Raw genomic sequence first — 19,795 nt, 5'->3', positions numbered from 1 at the left:
TAAATATTTGTCTTGTTTCTTCAAATTATCAATATCCATGTCAAAATTTGGTAAAAATTACAGGAAAATTATCATTTCTGTTTAGGGTCCTATATTTCCAAAAAAATGGCATGTGACATGGGTCACAAATAAAATAAAAGAACATTTGACGTATCCATCTTTATATCCAAGTGGTTTTTGGATGATTGACATTACTATTATTTCAGGTGCCAACCTCCTTAAGAATATAATGAAATTCGTCCCCAATATCCTTTTTTGTGCATTTTTCACATATTCTTTATTTCTAGGTGTATTACACCAACGTCCACTTTAAATGGGTAGGTGGTGATTCCAAGTTCGAAATCTATAAAATATGATTGCATCTTTTTTGTTAATATATCTAAATAATTTTCAAATTTTAGTTTTACAGCAGAATAAAATCTTACACGCAGTACATGGTAACGCGTAGCTTACTTCATAAATTGTACTACTACATCACTTTACAAAGGTGCCAAATCAGATTATTTTGAAAGTATATTGAGTTGTGTTGGATGGCGATGAATTCAATTGATTTAATAGAAAACAAATAAATAAAATGCTCTCTTTTTTGTGTAAATAAATAAGAAATGAATGAATGTGTCACTACGATTACGGACTTTTCTCATTTATAATTAATGCACTTATATTGTTTATTTTACTGTAATAATTGTATCGTCAAGGTTTTTTTTTTTTTTTACATGTTACAGTATTTATGTTTCAGTGTTATCATTAGTGTTATTATTATCAGCAGTATCCTCCGATAAGAAAAATACTTTGATAAATGGGAGAGTCGGTACCAATTTAACATTTAACAGTTTTCCATTATCTGCCATTTCATGCTTTTGGTCTATGAATCAATTACTGCTAATCGGTTATATACTGTTAACCTTATGAAATACAGTATTTCTATAATAAGGGTTCTATATAAGCAGTTTATTTTCCTATCGAAAATACAACGACATACAGGTAAATATACTAACTGTTAAAGAGGCGTTGTCACGATTTTCGTCAAAATTAATTTTCTGTTTTAAATGTTTGCAATGCTTCAGTTCGCTACTGTGATTTCATCAATATTCGTTGAATACCAATTTTCGTGGATTTCGTTGATAAGTTGATCCTCAAAATTAAATTTGCATTGAAGTGTAATATCTTTTAAAATTTTGTATGAATAGGGTCATTGGCCTCGAATTTACGTATCCTTGTAAGTGTGATTTTCACTTTATCCACGAAAATTGATACCCCTTGAATATTAATAAAACCACAGATATCAAAAAGTGAACGAAAATTTGATTGTCAAATGAAACAAAACTCACAATTCTTTGATATTTAAATGAACCTCTGGTCATGCATTTTGTTTACACCTGAAATTCGACCAACGCTTGAAACTGTTTATTAATGTTCAAAACGAATTAGCAAATGGAAAAATCTGCCTTAAAAGACCTTTAACTGGTATAATAAAACAATGCAAACAAGAGCATGACATGGGCCTTGTTGACATAACAGAGAATAATAAAACTTTGTATCGTGCTTATAACTCTACGACTGACATTCAAATTTATGTTGACCATTTGAAATACATGACTTAATTAAACATTGTAAACAATGTATATCTGGAATATAAAATTAGTCCAAAAACGAATCTATGCTCTTTGCTCTTTAAACTATCATTATGTCTAAACTTTTAGTATAAATCACTACAAAATGTTCATTTTTAGCTCACCGAGACAAAGTCAAGGAGAGCTTATGCTATACCCTCGGCGTCGGCGTCGGCGGTGGCGTCGGCGTCGGCGTCCGGACCTGGTTAAAGTTTTTGTTGCAGGTCCTGTATCTAAGCTATTACTTGTCCTATCTTCACCAAACTTGCATGGATGATGCATCTGGACCTACAAATGGACTTGAAAGACTTGGATGCTGAATCTGGGTCCTAAATTTCAGATGCTGGAGGAGGTTAAGGTTGTTGGACCAGGTTAATGTTTTTGTTGCAGGTGCCCTTTGATAGCAATATCTTAGTTACTGCTGGTCCGTACTTCACCAAACTTGCATGGATGGTGTGCCTTATGATACTGATGCACCAGACAGGCTTGAGTGCTGAATCTGAGCTATATGTTTCGGATGCTGGAGGAGGTTAAGGTTTTTGGAGCAGGTTAAAGTTTTTGTTGCGGGTGCCCATTGATAGCAATATCTAAGTTACTACTGGTCCTAACTTCACCAAACTTGTATGGATGATGTGTCTTATGATACTGATGCACCTGACAAGCTTGAATGCTGAATCTGAGCAATAGGTTTCGGATGCTGGAAGAGGTTAAGGTTTTTAGAGCTGGTTAAAGTTTTTGTTGCAGGTGCCCTCTGATGATTATATCTTAGTTACTACTGGTCCTAACTTCACCAAACTTGTATGGATGGTGCGTCTTATGATACTGATGCACCTGACAAGCTTGAATGCTGAATCTGAGCAATAGGTTTCGGATGCTGGAGGAGGTTAAGGTTTTAAGAGCTGGTTAAATAAAGTTTTTGAAACAGGTGCCCTCTGATGATGATATCTTAGTTATTACTTGTCCTTACTTCACCAGACTTCCATGGATGGTGTGTCTTATGATACTGATGCACCTGACAGGCTTGAATGCTGAGTCTGGTTTCGGATGCTGGATAAAGTTAAGTTTTTAGGAACAGGTCACATGTTTAATAGATGATAGTACTATTTCAAACTTGCATAGTTGATTTAACTGTAATATGAATGAATCGCAGAGGTAGCTGCAGATGCAGAGCTTGATCTCAATTATCAAGGATGCTAAAAAATAAATCTTAGTTTTTACAGGTCCTAACTTCACCAAACTTGAATGGATGGTGTGTCTTATGATACAGATGCACCTGACAGGCATGGATGCTGAATCTGAGCCATAGGTTGCAGATGCTGGAGGAAGTTAAGGTTTTAATTGGTAGTGCCCTCTGATGATGACATCTTAGTTATTAATGGTCCAAACTTCACCAAACTTGCATGGATGATGCGTCTTATGATACCAATGCACCTGATGGGCTTGAATGCTGAATCTGAGCCAAAGGTTTCGGATGCTGGATGAGGTTTAGTTTTTTGGAACAGGTCACATGTTTTTTAGATGATAGCTTGCATAGTTGATTTAACTTTATTATAAATTAAATGCAGAGGTTGCTTCAGATGCAGAGCCTGATCTCCATTATCAAGGATGCTAAAGGAATCTCCTACCTCACTCAAACCAGCTCGATAGATAGATCTGTTTGTTGATAAATGATATAACATGATTCCTATGATATAGTATTGTATGATATGAAACAATATTGTTTGATATGATACAATATGATATCATATGTTATATTATAAAAAGTTATACGATACGATATGATATTGTATCCATTTTTTTGATATTTTATGATATGATATTGTATCATGATATTGTTATGTATAGTATTGTATATTATGATACAATATTGTATAATATTATATTGTATTTTTAATATATTATTTTATCACATGATACAATTACATAAGATTTTGCAAAATATTATATTGTATCCTATGATACAATATTGTATATTCTATAATATGGTATCATACAATATTGTATAATATGATATTGGTTTCAGTAATATAGAATTATATCACATGAAATTGTATTATATGATATTGTAATATTATATAATATTGTATCATACGATATTATATGATATGATATTGGTTTATATGATATATTTTCATATCACATGAAATTGTATTATATGATATTGTAATATATATTATTGTGTCATATGATACAATATGTATAATATAATAATGTATTTTAAAATATTTTACTTTATCACATAATATTGTATCATTTGATTAGATACAGTGTTGGAATCAAATTATATTGTATTATATGATATAATATCATGTAGTGTATCAAATATGTTTCAGTGTCATTCAATACAATATCACACAATATTATACAATATAATATCATGTTTCAGTGTTATGATGTATTATGTAATATGATATTGTAATATAATACTATATTGTATTATATTTTATGATATTGTATTATGTGATCAAATACAATAAGGTATAACACAATACAATGTCATATCATACGTTACAATATCATATCTCATTATTGTTTATTACGGTATTTTATTGTATTATATGATATATATTATAAATATGACATGATACAATATTTAATTTTATATCATTGTATTGATTAACATATGAACATATGATTATCATAAAAAAAAATTATCAGATGATATACGATATTTTGTCAAAACAGAATCCATGAATATCCAAGATCATAAAGTATGATTTTCATATAAAATGATAAAGGTCGTCTTATGAAGGTGATGTCTCATAAGGGTGATGCTCCGTCTCGGTGAGCTTAGTAATCTATGATTACCTATGTTTTATTCAGTAAGCCATTTGTATTGTTTAACGACAAAGTGATATATTATGTTTTATTAAAGAAAGCATGTTTTATCAAATTCTGTGTGTGTTGCATGAATAATAAAAACATGTATATATATATATATATATCTGTACATAAACGACTTCATTATCTTCCTTGTAGTTGCATCCTTGTAGTTGCATAAATTACAACAAAAATATATACACATGAAGCAGTTACAAGGTTTTACAAATGAGCACACAATTGGTATGGGGACCTTTAGTTCCGAGGTGCTCGCAACTATTCAGACTTTTCCGACTAGTGGGAGCATTGCCTTGAACGTAGTTAATACGTAGGCGTCCATGGCACACCTCTTCCATAGAAATCTGTTGAGATTAGAGCGAACCTTCATTGAAGTCAATAGTAGGATCTTTAATATAATACATGTTCGACATTTAAGATTCCTGTCTAATACATTAAATTGATGGGGAGCGACTTGGTTTAACAGTGAGTGCTGTGGTATTGAACCCTTTTTGGGATTTGGTCTGAACAGTTGCTCCTATCGGAAGTGTTGTGGATCTTTTCCTTCGTTATTTCAAGGACAAGTCATTCCGGCATATTCTAATTTGGTATTTACTTGACTGCTTGCATTTATCAATTTAGATTTGCTTTAAAGAAATAGCTTTAAATAGCTGGTTAAATCTTATGCGACTTTCGCAGATACTTCATATTGAAATAAAAATTGTAAATACCAACACTGAATTTGCACTTTTCAAACATTGGTTAAACATTAACCATTCAAAATTCAACGTTCTTAAATAGATCATTGCTTTGACTGTTATTCATACAGTTCATTTATAGGACATGCAATGGTATATTTTTGTTTTTATGCATTGTTTATTTCGAAAAGATGACCTTGTGTTTTGCGTCAGGGATTGAGGTTTTTGAAGGTTTTGATAATTAATTTTTCTTTAAATCATAATTTGTATTAAAGTGGTTGCTGTTGTTTATGCGCGAAACCATATTTATTTTAGCTTTTTATGGTAATTAGATTTTTTTTTTCAATTGTATTCCCATACTTTACGTAAAAACAAACATAAAGAGACCTATCTCTTCGGCGCTTTGGGCTTTATAGAATTTGATCACTTGGCCTTATTTGTATTTTGATGAAATATAATGAGATTTTCTAAAATTCTATATGATGTACAACAAAAATATTCTGTTAATGTATGGTTGATATCAGACAAATAGAAAACTATTTAATGAAGCAGAATTTTTGTCATTTTTAATCAGTTATTTCTTTAGTCAGAACTGAAGGCGTTACAAAAACATCTATACAACGGTGACTTTATTAGTCTGGAATTTATTAATGTAATTAAAATTAGATCTTAGATCCACTCACGTATGATCGCTACACGTGTATAGCGTATTGTAGAGGAGCGGATTTTCAAGTCTAATTTTAATTAGATTGGGAATTTGTCAAAAACCGATTGTCTAGCTGATGGTTTTTAATGTAGACAGAAAAGCGTCTCTTTTAACGTCAAGCAAATACTTATCCGATGTCACTGACGTCACCGTCAAATATCGTCTCGACTTGAATTTATAGGATAAAGCTCGGAAATACCACGGAGTTTAATATTATTCCATTTTGTGCTGTAAAATGGTGATAGACAGATAAATTGTTTTTGTCTGGCACTATGTGATTTTGTTTGCATGTGGCGAAGCGCCTCGTCACGTTTTTAAAGATTTCGAAGGTGTTGTTAATATCCTGCGGTATTAATTTTGAACCATTTCTTAAACTTTAAGGCTAGTCCACCTTATTGATGTGTTCGTTATTCATAGGTTTATTGATAACAACATTCTTAATCAAAATTGTATCAGAAGTTAAAGGTATACGTGGCGTATTTGGAGAAAAAATTTTGACATGAGTTATAGTAAAAATATACATCATGCTTTTTATAATTAGACGTTTCACAAACTCTAGGCCCGTAAAAAATGTTCCTTTTTTAGTTATTTGTCTTTAAGTTTTGCTACACATCTGATGAATATTAATGTGATCGGCCATTTGTAACGCCACTGCACATGAGTATTGAAAACACGATGGAAGAACAGTTTGTTTACAAATTAGAATCACGTTTTCCATGTCTTAAATTAGATAATTCTTATATCAGATGATACCCGAAGCATTTTCATACCATTATTATCATTATTCATTAATATAGAACGATATAAAATGCTAATTATGTGTAAAAAAGATGAAACACTATTTTAGCATCAACGACACGGTAAAATGAGTGAATACCCCTCCAACTGAGGGATGCATGTACTGAGAGTGTTTATTTATTCTTTATTATGTTTATTATTATTATTGTCATTATTTATGTTTATTTTTATTCTTTATTACAAAATTTCTCTAAAGGAAAATCCACTTGTGGTTCATAACTAATAAAGTAAAGACATGGAACACATGGAGAACGTGCGAACCTGACTAACAAAACCCCTACAAATTCATGATAAAAACTTTGGTTTAAGTCGGCTTTTATTCCTATTCCATCAATCTACATGGTCTCCGATGACAGTCTTCCCTTTGTTCCTATCCTTGTCAGTCTGTCTCTTTTTACTTTCTTGACCAAATCTGTCAAACTTAACGGTATTACAGGTATACCAATCGTTCTCTTCGACGCCATTGTTGTTGTGATAGACTGAGCGTGGTATCACGTGGCCGATTTAAGGCTGGGTTTATTCAAATGCTCTATTTATCGTGGACTCGAAAATAATTATAAAAACTAGATCTCGTTACGAGTAACGAGTAGGTCTTCCTGCCGACTTGGTTTTTTATGATACGATGAAACATCGATACTGTCTGCCAAATCTGTAATCTTTTTGAAACTAAGTTTTTTGTCTCGGACCGGAAATGGACGAACGGAAGTCAATGATGCAAATAATAGCTTGTATTTCTTGTGCATTTGCCTAGTGTACATCACTGTTTGTCAGGCTAGATGAAATACCCAAGAAAGTCTGTTAAACTTGTTAAAAACATGAATTGTTTGAACCCTTCCGGTGAGTACTGGAAGTGACGGTTGACAAAATAAAACCCATTTAACACATTTTCAATCAATTGTCTATCATTCATAAAAGGTTCGTGTCGCAATCACTTACTGTGAGTAAATTCTTGCGGGTATCAAATTTGTAAAAAGGAAAGCTACCAAAGATATTTGATATATCTCACTTAAGTAGAATATGTTTGCTTATATAACATTGTATAGTTAACATAGATAAGATTTTATACTGATATATTCATTTCTTGTAAAATAAATAAAATAAGGAAAATAATTTTTTAAGTGCTTCCGGTGACGACCGGAAGTTGCAACAAATCAAACAAAATAATGTAAACACAGATACATATATAGGACTATCATCCCACAAAGTTTAGAAGTTCAAGTCGTCACCGTTTTTGAGATCTCTTGGAGTCAAGTTTTTTTTTTTGTTTAGGGACAAGAAACGGACAAACGGAAGAGCTCAGTAAAAATAAAAGATAGTATTTCTTAAACACTGAGTAACTGTACTTTATTGTTTATAAATTTTACTAAAATTGTCAACCAAAAACAGTTGAAATTTTCAAACGACCTGATCTGTTTAATCCCTTCCAGTGAGAACCAGGTGTGACGATTGATAAAATAGAAACGGTTAAATGCATTTGCTATCAAATGTCTATCATCAATGTAAGTTTGGTGTCTTAATCACTTGCACTTTCTATGATCTCGCGGGTAAAACATTTGTTTAAAAAAGACTATTTGAGATATCTCACCGGAAGTAGAATTTTTTTTGTTTATTTAACATCGGATAGATGACATATGTAATAATTTAAACTTATATTTCAATTCTATGTTAAAATAAATTAAATTTGTAAAATTTTAAATTGCTTCCGGTGACGACCGGAAGTTATGACGAACAAAAAAAATAGTTTAAAGACATCTACAAATATAGATCTAAAATCCTACAAAGCCTGAATGCTCAGGTTCTTATCATTTTTGAGATCTCAATGTCACAAGCTTTTTGTCATGGGACAAGAAACGGACGACAGGAAACAAATTTTGAAAAAAATTAAAAGAAATCTTCGAGATATTATCATTTTCTATTATCTCTGCAAATTTCAAGAAAATCTATTGAGCCTTTTTTGAAATCTTGTAGCCAATAAAAAAAGGGGGGGGGGGTTCAAAATTCCCAGCCAATTTTCTCGCCAAGGCGAGCTCCAAGTAATGGCACCACTGGCGTAAAACAACATAATAGTGCACAACTTTAAACTATAGTTTACCTATCCTGAAAATTTCGTATTCATATCTCTGATAATTTCTGAGATCAACTTTGCACAAAATAGGTCGTAAAAAAATAGAAAATCGGTACCGTAAGTGACAATTTCAAAAATGTCTAGAATTATGACCTCTGGCAATCATCTGTGAAAAAATGGTCAAAATAGTTTCTGTGAAATCGCGTGCACAAGATTTGTGGAAAAAATAAGAAGAAGAAACAGTACGAAAACAATAAGGTCTTCCGTTGGAAACGGTAGACCTTAATTATTTATTAATTTCTATATCTTGTTAACCCGGTTGATATAAACTGCGTAATTTTTTGTGAAGATATATCTTTATATAACATATTTAAAAAAAATAAATAAATAAAATATTTCTTACCATGAAAAAAAATACGCCACATATACCTTTAAGGTACCTCACTACACCTTGAAATAGTTAATCAAATCAGCAGAAAATTACTTGATTATGATTGAAAGCATGATGGATAAGAAGTATATATGTCAAATAGGCGAAATAATGTGCAATTTTAGATAAAAATGATATTTTCAAAAATTTCATTCAGTAAGCATAAACAAAAGCCCCAGGTGGATTCGAACTCATGACCTGCGGTTCACAAGACTGATACTTTAACCACTGAGCTATGACGATATACATCTGAAGCGATTGATACAAACGATTTAACAAAACATTTAAATCGCCATCTTGTGACGTAGAAAACTGACGTATGTTTGTTGTAATTACGATTGAGTTCAAATTAACTAGAGTCTTTGTTAAATTTAAGTGCCAAAACTTTGAAACGTTTGTCATTCCTTACATGCATGTTTAGAAATTCTTCATGTAGGAGGTCATAGTTCTTTTGTTTCATTCACAGGAAAATTAAGAGAGGTGAACTTAACACACATATAGAGTAAAACTAATGAATAATTTTCAAAAATACATGTCGAGTAATAATATTTTTTTTATCAAAATGACAACTGCATTTATCAAAGCTTAACACCGCTCATACACTCGTGCAATAATCCTTTGGTGCTCTCAGATTTTCTACATTTATTTCTTGTTAATGTTCAATTTCTGTTTGAAAATAATGCATTGACCTGTATATTTGATTTCAGAATTCTCCTGGCTTGGAAAAGTACGTAAAAATTTAATAATTTTATCGAGATCAAGTAACCTGGCGATATAGGATATCCGTGTACACAGGTAAAATCTCTACAGTGAAATGCTTTCAACTGTTAAGGGGAATGTGAGGCCACCAAAATGTTGTCAAAATATAAAAAAACAATAGATGTTGTTTTGTATGCAAATTACACATACAAGATACATAAAAGCAAAACAAGGCTTTTTAAAGGGGCTGGTCACGATTTTTGTCAAAAATTATTTTTTCGATTTTAATATTTACAATGTTTCAGTAAGGCATTTTTAATAGGCAACCAAATTTGAGTGTCATTTGTTGATTTATAAGCGCGTTACAGAGCTTACAATTCTTCGCTATGTCTTCGCTAAAGCTTTTCTTTACATTTAAATGTTGAAGAAAAAAACAGTTTTAGACCTGAAATTAATGTTTTAATCGTTAGGAACTGTTTATTTGTGCTTAAAATGAATAAAAAGATAGAAAAATCAGCTTGAAAAAGATTTTTTACAGGTATGTTGAACCTATGTAAACAAAATCAGGGCACGAGCCTTGTTTACATGACGAAGAATTAAGGCCCTGTATCTTGCTTAATACTCATAGACTGGCACCCAAATTTCATCTGATCATTAGAAATGCATTCCTAAAGCATTGTAAATAATAAAAACAGAAATATAAAATTTGACCAAAATCGTGACCATGTCCCTTTAACCGATTAGAACTGCGCAGCTTCTGACTAAAATTCAAAATTTAAAAATCTGAGAAAAAAAATATGAAAGTCATTAATGTCCACTCTACAACCATTTGTTGAGAAAAGGGTATATACCTGCTTATTTAAGTTTTAACTTTGTCTCAAAGAAGGGTACCCTTCTTAAAACGGGTTTCAAAAACCATCCTTCGCACGATATATTTTTGTCTGTGTCAATGGGAAGCTATATTTACGTCGAAAATTATATGTGTATATTTTTACGAAGACAATTCATTTTTTGGACCGCTATTCTTCTTAAAAAAGAATTAAACTTAATTTATAATTAAAGAATTGAAAAAGAAAACTTGGAACTTGAACAGGGATGTTTGTCACATTCAACACCGATTTTTTTTTACTGCAAATGTAACTTCAATGTGTCTCCATAGACACAGGAGTTCTAAGTATAGACTGGATTTTTCTTGTTCTAAAAATAGATCCAATGCCGACTAATAAAAAAAGGGTTCACTATTTTGAGGCAAAGTAACTACCATCATGTTCAAGTATCAACCTTTCTCTCAACAAATGGTTGTCGAGGACACAATAGAACTACTTTCTTATTTTTCAAATTTTTAAACCTTCAAAATAAGTCTACAGCTGCGCAGTTCTACAGCTGTTCTACATTTGTAGGTAATTAAAAAAGCATTGTTCTGTTCTTTTATGAGTAATTTGCATACAAAACAACTTGCAGAACCTCATATTTATTTCATTTTTGTCGTTTGACAACATTTTTTGCTAGTTTTGGACAGAAACAAACAACTTCAAGGAATGTTTACATTATTATTTTCCTATGTACAAGATGGCTGCATACACCTTTAAACACTGTTAAAAGTATGTGGCTTATATTGTAAGATTGTGGGGATGTCGGCGGTGTTTCAAGAGAAATATAGCAGCAATGCCTTTTACGAGTTGTATTCAGCTTAAAGGTTTGTTAGATGAAATTGTATGGATTATTTCGTGATCGATCTAAACTTTGTTACAATGGAAACAAACTCCATGCAATGACTAATGCGAGACTTCAAATTCATGGAGTTGACATTCCATCTTTTTGCCGAGATCCTGTATGGGGTTCAAATTAGAAGAATTTTTTTTTAAAACCTGTAATATTATTTCTGCGAGATTCTTTACTTTCTGTTTTATACCCGCATAGAACACTTTATATCAAGCAGATATTTCTATTTCTATGTAATAGCAACTTAATTATTGAAATACATGTAATATTATTTTCCTATTTTAACTAACTTGAGAGTTAAACTCCCAGGAATACATGAGAGAGAGAGAGAGAGAGAGAGAGAGAGAGAGAGAGAGAGAGAGAGAGAGAGAGAGAGAGAGGGGGGCTTTATACCGACATTTCGTTTTTAAAATAAAGGGAATTCAATTAAAAATTATTCAAATACTATCCACAAAAACAAAGAGGCTTATCATAACACGTACTAGCATTTTAGTTTTAGATCGTCCCCTTCAAGACATAATTTAGAGAAGGACCCTTTCTCACAACCTTAACAGGAAATTATGAACCTTTAGTCAGTATTGAGGAGAGAGGAAACATCAGAAACAAAAATATTTTATGGTTGAAACAAGTTCTATATCTGCGGGACGAGGAATACACTAAGAGCCAGAATCTTTATAAGATATGATATACTCATCAATGAGAATTCTCAAGTTTTACAACATAAAACCAAAAAACCCCACCAAAAACAGGTTTTGAAATTTTTGAAAACTTTAAAATTGTAAATGCCCCTACGGGATTCGAGCTCTTGGCTTACTGGCTCCAACCCATTGCGCTGCGTTGTTAGGTAGCATTTTTGGAAGAAAATCAGCTATAAAATTTTACTTGATTTTAATGTCTATTTTTATAGAAAGTACGTCACAATATAAAAGTGGCCCATACCACCTTAAGATATGATTTAATTTTTTTACATTTTCATAGCATTTCATTTTATTATTTTGTTTAATTGAATTATAAAATCAACATCATTGAGTCCGCCTATGGGAGGGGAAAAGTGCCTTAAATTGGAGAACATTGATTAAGATGATAACAGTCTGGCAAAGCAAACAAAAATTAAGATACTTTCTTTGAGCCCCTTTTTACTCTAATCTAATTTTCCATACGCATAGCTTTGGCCAACAATTGATTTCTTTTAATTATAAAATAGACAGATTTTTTTTTACCTGTTCTAAACCCTATGATATATGAAATATTGATAATATAAGCTTGACTGACAAAAATGTCAAAATATGAAGCGAAAAATATGTAGCTGGTTTCTTAACTCTGTGACGACACCTACAAATATTAGCAGAGCTTATATTGAGTTTGCGTGGTTGATATCTTGCTCTCAAATCAATGTTATTACCAAAATAATGATTCGATATCTTCTTGTCATATTAATCTAAATGAGAACCTGTCTTCCCATGGTAAGCTTAATTGAAAATCTCATGACCAAACAGAATATCGGTAGTTACATATCAATAACTGCAATTGATGAGTTCTGAATGAGTAGTGTTCTATCGCGTTTGAAGATGAATCAATGAGAAAGATATAGAAAGTGTTCCATTATGCGACTTCAGAGACCTTGAAAGTGGTCAGTAAATGAAGAAAAACGAGTGGCCCTTTGTCTTAATGATACTGTGGTGAAAATGCGCTGGTCACAGTTATTGGATTTTGACATGAATATTATTCCCAACCACTGAGTAAAAGCGACAACTGAAAGGCAAGGCTAATTTTATCACCTTTCTGTCTCGACGGAAAAAAAGTCATCAGAGTGTTTTTGTCGTTGGATTTTTTTTTACGATAAGATAGCTTCTTTTTATTATAGTTAATATCAATAGCAAAACATTACATCAATTCTACAGACAAGTGTTTTGTAATCCATTTCAGAATTATTCTTCATAATAGATGTTCTGCTGAAAATTTAAGGCTGAAATTATTGCTGTCTGATATAATAACCCATTTTTTAAAAAATTTATTTACAGGAAAGGATGAACTGTAGCTATTGGATTGAATTCTGTGTGAGACCCAGTAACAATTGTACTTTCTTGGATTTGTACCTAATAGATCAACAGTGCATTAACAAGAGCGTTGACGAAATTTCTCAACAAGCCGCCTCTCTATACTTGCAGCCTGCATACAAACTTAAACAGAATTTGATTCTATACGTGTCTCCTGTTCTTCTTGTGTTTGGAATTATAGGAAATTTACTGTCTTTTATTGTTTTAAATGGACAGACGAAGAAAATGTCAACATACTCTTATCTAAGCGCTTTAGCCATAATGGATTTAGCCGTGCTCATCGTTGGTTTACTGCGTTTATGGGTGGCTGAAATCACCGGTAGTAGTATAAACGATGTCTCAGATGTCACGTGCAAGCTCGTGCAGTTTCTGGGATACGTGTGCAGTGATTCGTCGGTGTGGCTAATTGTGACCGTTACTACAGAACGTTACATAGCAGTATGTCATCCTCTTAAAACGCAAATGCTTTGCAAAACGGAAAGGGCATGGAAAATTTCTTTAATACCCATCTTAGTTATCTGTACTATTAACTCGCATTTCTTTTTTACTGTATCTATTCAGTATAAACCCAGTCGAACCGAGTGCGAAGCATCTCCATCTTTTGAACTACTTGTAAACAACATTTGGCCTTGGGTTGATGCTGTAATTTATTCCTTTCTGCCATTCGTCATCATTGGAATCCTTAACTGTTTCATCATTCGGAAGATTTCACAAGCTGCAAAAAGGCGTAAAGGATTTTTGCAAGTCAAACACCGTACTACGCGTGAAGTGAGACGCTATAAGTCATCTGATAGCAATAAGAAATTGACAACCATTCTCCTTTCAGTTTCTTTTACATTTTTAGTCACAGCTACGCCGATGAATATTTCTCTGATTTTTACCGCCTTCTGGAACAGAGGTCCAGGTGATGTAGAGGAGGCAGCCATGTTTCACCTCATCAAAACAATTACTGAGTTGCTCATGTATGTCAACCACTCGATCAACTTTTTTCTGTACTGTGCCACAGGACAAAAATTTCGAAGTTCGCTTGTGAAACTGATATGTTATAACCGTTTTGGCAGCTCGGGTAATGAAGAAACTGTTTTTACTTCAGACAGAAATAGACTGAATAGCTGATAACAATCTGTATCATGGTTATCTCTAGACCTCAGGATGAAAATCAAGAGTCTTGAATAATTCACCATAAAAACAACTACTACTATATGTTCCTTTAAGTTCTAAATTTATTCACTGCAATGTATGATTTGGGAGAAATTTGTTTTGCTTTGAATCACTTTGTCGGATATGTCGGATGCACTGAATTATTGAGATCTACACACCGTTTTTTTTTTAAATCTTAGTTAAGTATCACTAAGTATCTGTAAAGTTGTGAAAACAAAATTAGCAATTTTGATTTCGGTTATGAACTATCAACGTTTTAATATCAAACATTGTTATACGTTCTCTCAGTCTCTCTTTAATAAAAGATAACTGCCAATTCCAATAAATCTTTGATATATGAGTTTATTTGAAAAAAAAACCACTGCTATTGAAGATAATTTGGAAAAGCTCAATTTCACACCATTAGGCTGATTATATGCAAAGCAAATTGCGACCTTAGTGCTAAAAATATTTTATGGAGGTACATTTTCCTGCACTGTTTAAAAATCAGTAAAGAAAAGTTTTTAGCAGGCCGATCTCTATTTCGCGAGACAAATAGCATTGCATTTTGTCGCCAAGCAACAGTAAACAGACGTCATTATTATTAATTGTTTGCTTTAAGAATCAAATTTACTCAGGGGCGAAAAAAATTCCACTAATAGGAGGCAATCGGTTTTTGGTACGCAGTTCGCAGTTCGCAATTGAATAGTGAACTGCGTCTAGAACGCAGTTCGCAATTCAAAATTTCAAATTCATATTTGGGGCCTGAAATTTTCAGGGGCATTTACTGGTGGTATTCCACTGCCACCTTGAAAATTTGGTGAAGTTATCGTTTCTAGTTTTTGAGATTTTGGCTTTTTCGCAATTGAATAGTGAACGCATTCTAGAACGCAGTTCGCAATTCAAAATTTAGAATTCATATTTGGGGCCCGAAATTTTCAGGGGCATCTACTAGTGGTGTATGCAATATATGAAATAAAATGCTAAAAAAAAAATTAACATAGCAATGTTCAACTAATAAAACTTTGTTTACCTGACCCCATAAGGAGATAAAGGGTAGGCCTCTAAAACGTTCTTTTCCAGATATCTCAAGAACGGTACAAAATGTCAAAACCCTTGATGAACAAATTGTGTTTAAAATCAAAAGACCTTTCATAAGTTCAATTATCTGACAATAACATATATATGTCTCCTCAGTGCTCTCTCTAGTTTATCAGAAAAGACGTATAATGCGTCTGCAGTAGTGAAATCTTCCATGGAATCATGCATGGACTCAGGTTGTAAACCTCTTGGTGCTCAATGAAAAGCTCGCTCTTCTCCCACATGGCTTGAACTTGTGAGTACGGCCTGTGATAATTTCGTGTTTTAATGATTGATTGCTCTTCGATGAACTCTCTATGCCTTAATGGTTCCTTATATACTATATCCAAACTACTACTTGTATAACTACGCATTATAATCTAGTCCGAAAAAGAAATTTCTTAAACTATTCTATAGAATTGAAATCAAAAAGCAGCTGTATGGCTGGATATTTGGAGGAGTGGGAAGGGATGAAAATCTAACTGAAATTAAAAATATATAACGTATATAAATATTATATAATCAATTTTTATTTACATGTAAAATATACAATATACATGTACATGGTCTTAATACTAGTTATTGCAGCTGACCGGGAAATAAATACAACACTTTTTTATTTTATTTCAAACCAGGTAGTGGGTGTTAAGCATGTCGTACCTTTGTTCAAAATTGTCAGCTTTAAGTCAAATTTCACTATAATTTTTATCATTGTCCGAAATAAGAATTTTAGATAAAAGTTTTTAAATTTATTTTACAGTAATTACTTTTTAGGTAAAATTTAATTCTATTTACTAGTAACTGACATCAGCTCACACGTGTTGAAACTCCAAGGTTGTAAGCAGTTACTCTGGTGAAGGCATTTTTTAATTTATTGGCAGGATGTTTTAAACTATAAGTATAGATTACAATATAGGACAGGTTTGTGTCAAAAGGATGTACATAAATAAATATTTATGTTAAGTTTTGTTTTGATAGTGTTGTCCTCATTTTCACTGATATCCATTCATTTTTATATACTTTTGAGTCGGTAAATCGGAACTGATGACTTTTTTTAGATATAAAAGCATTGTACCCACCTGATTTTTTTTTCATATTGAAATTTTCTACTTACCGGAATGTACGTGTTTTTAACGACGATTTTCATAAAAATGCATTTTATTTTCGCACCTTTCATAGTCTTGCTGCATTTGATATGACTTTTTTTGTAGTCTTTCCATGCTTCTCTCATATCACAACACTATCTCGACGACGTCTCAATTGTGTTCTAGTTTAAAAAAAAAGAGAATGGCTGTCAAAATACTTATACAGATGTGTTTTTGCCTGACTTTTTCATTTAATGCACAACCAAAAAAGGATCAGAAAGGCAAAGTGTAGGGAAAAGTTAAAGTAATTTTGAAATATCGTAGATTATTTGAATTCTTTTGAGCATACTTCTTGATTTCTAGGAATCCAACATTAGATTATTCAATGCTATACTCTGACCCAGGATATCCTCTATTCTTATTTAATTTGCTTAATTACTCGATATTTATAAATACATTAGGGTTCAAACGATGTTCATTCAAAAGTATAAAAGTATGAACAATTTCCAGGATTTCTCCTTTGAAACACACTCTCTAGTTTGTCAGGTTTCAATACACGGTTAAAAATGTTATGCCCAAGGGGAGTTTGTATAGCAATAGAACCGGATGATTACTTTAAAAAACTGTGCGAAGTATTCCGAGTGACTTCCGAATGGAGAAAAAATGTCAATATTACCCATTACAAATCTCCGTAAGAAATCAGCTTTCGTTCCTATGAATTTTTCCGAGTGAAAAATGATAAAATGTAAATGAAATTTTCTCTTTCATTTATATCAATTGCACGTCTTATTTTCATTCAAAACGTCCAAACGCGCTGCATAATATCTTGGGTCAGACCACAGGGGCATCGCATCCGCTCTACTCTATAACATAAAAAAATATTATTATTTTATGTCATAGAGTAGAGCGGATACGGTGCCTATATTATGAATGATATTAATTAATATGTGTGTGTGTGTATGTGTGTGTGTGTGTGTCATAGAGTAGAGCGGATACGATGCTTCTGTGGACAGACTAAAGTAATCTTTTACAGAGCGAGGTCACGATTTGAGCGACCTCATCCCTTCAGCGTTCAAATCGCTTTAATAACGTGTAAATATTATATTATTCATGAACATTATAAGTTTAGATTGAACCTTTTTCACTAGAAATACCACCTCGATGCTTGTTTAGTAAAAGATATTTAGAACTTTCTTTCAATGAAGTTGTTATTGGAAAATAAAGGTCAACATACTCCAGTGCGACAAAAATGATAAACAATTTAGAACATGTTTTGCGTCAAAAGGATGTGATCAATTTTCTACTTACCGGAAGATGTGGTCTGTTAAAATGTATTTTGTTTTTAAATTTTTTATGAATAATGACAATGACAAAAACCTTAATTCTCATAATTGATTTGATATGAACGTTTTTAATAGCCGGTTTGTATATGCATGTATATTAAAAACTCGTCCTTTCAGGCATATCTTTTTTATCTTTTAAATTACGAATATGATATAATTCTCAGATATTGGTATATTTTTTACAAAATGCATTCTCAAGCATGAAAACAAGTATAATCTTATTCTTTTATTTATACGATAAAAAAAACCCGCAAGCAATCTCAGATGCTTATTACTGGGCGCTCTCTCCCGTACAGGACTAATACTGGGCCAACCGTGAGCTTTTTCTCTTGTTGTTGGACCCAGCCTCATGAAACCTCAGACAAGCCAACACGCGTTTTAGTATTCCAGACTTTTATATAGACTTTACATGAAGTATACTTTTACGTGAGTTTGGTATGCATCAGCACCGAAGGTCTGATTCCAACTGCCTATAACTTACAATTCAGAATAATATATAATGAACAATGGAACAACACAATGAAGGATTAACATAATAAGTACAGATGTAAGTAAATCAATTATCAAACAGCTATTGAGTAACTCGGGACATTTTAGCAGCATGTACATAAAAGGATTAATAAGATGAAAGAAGCTTAAGTGTAAATAAACATAAACAGAAGTCAATTAAAAGATTAGCTGTCCATCACTGATTGTGCCTCAGGTGAGATTAATGCTGCGCGGAATTTATAACGTTTATAAAACAGTTGTCGAAATAGATGAAAAGTTTTTGTAGCAATTAACACAAAGTCCGAAAAAGTTAATTACACAATAATTAAAAATAGTCCGAAAGATTGAATGTCACACCGTGACACATGCTTCTCGTCCGCGTAAAACACGTCCTCGTGTTTTGAATTTTTATCATCGACGGTAACCGCGTTGTTGTCTTCTTTGCTGCCTGTGTGGTTGAAATCGGCGGTCAAGTTGTTTATCAAGCGACAAGGCCTCTAGATGTTCGTTATCACATTCCAATGCCCAAATAGTCTGCATCAGGGTGTTGTTTTGTTCCCTCAGCTGTTTGGTTGTCTCGTCAGCCTCCGTCTGAATTTTCATTATATATTGAGAATATTCACTCCCGATATCTTTTAGTTTCCTATGCATTATATCCATGAGTACTCTATCACCGTGTCCCTCTTCTTCTAATTTATGAATTTTCTTCACATACATATCAATGTCAGAACGTTTCGAGTTTTCTTGGAGCTTCGTTTTCAAATCAGTATTTTCATTTTGAAGTCTTGCGTTCTCAGACTCAGCACTTCGTAGATTTTCAGCCATACATTTCGTATATTGATTGGACATGCGTAGCTTAATCTTAATGCTGTGTAGCTCAGTTCGTAGAATACTTGAGGTATCAAACAAAGAATGAAATTGATTGTTGCGAAGTGAATTAAACGACAATTCTCTCAAAGTACGTTTATTTTCAAGATATTTGCACAGTCGTTTCATGTCTCGCGTCTTTTTACGACCCAAAACAGCTTCCTTTTCAACACATTTTGTTGGTTT

The 19,795-nt window shown here is 32.5% G+C and overlaps 1 protein-coding gene across 5 annotated transcripts in view; it reads left to right on the top strand.

Annotated features, from left to right (window-relative positions):
• LOC105317211 (probable G-protein coupled receptor 139) overlaps nt 1–16,951 on the top strand; it is a 32,573-nt gene extending 15,622 nt beyond the window's left edge. For 3 of the 5 annotated variants that reach the window (XM_066079783.1, XM_066079781.1, XM_066079782.1), the window contains exon 3: nt 13,570–16,947. In XM_066079783.1, the coding sequence (XP_065935855.1) occupies nt 13,576–14,721 (1,146 nt within the window). In that variant the 5' untranslated portion in view covers nt 13,570–13,575 and the 3' untranslated portion in view covers nt 14,722–16,947. Of the gene's footprint in view, nt 1–9,834; nt 9,923–13,569 lie in introns of all 5 variants that reach the window. The other 2 variants (XR_010712205.1, XM_066079784.1) reach the window with 2 other exon arrangements.
• Nucleotides 16,952–19,795: the final 2,844 nt, after the last annotated feature.

The sequence above is a fragment of the Magallana gigas genome, chromosome 3 (genome assembly GCF_963853765.1).
Source record: "Magallana gigas chromosome 3, xbMagGiga1.1, whole genome shotgun sequence".
NCBI classification, from domain to species: domain Eukaryota; kingdom Metazoa; phylum Mollusca; class Bivalvia; order Ostreida; family Ostreidae; genus Magallana; species Magallana gigas.
Note: the sequence above shows the minus strand (reverse complement) of the source record. Positions and strands in the feature narration are given on the sequence as shown.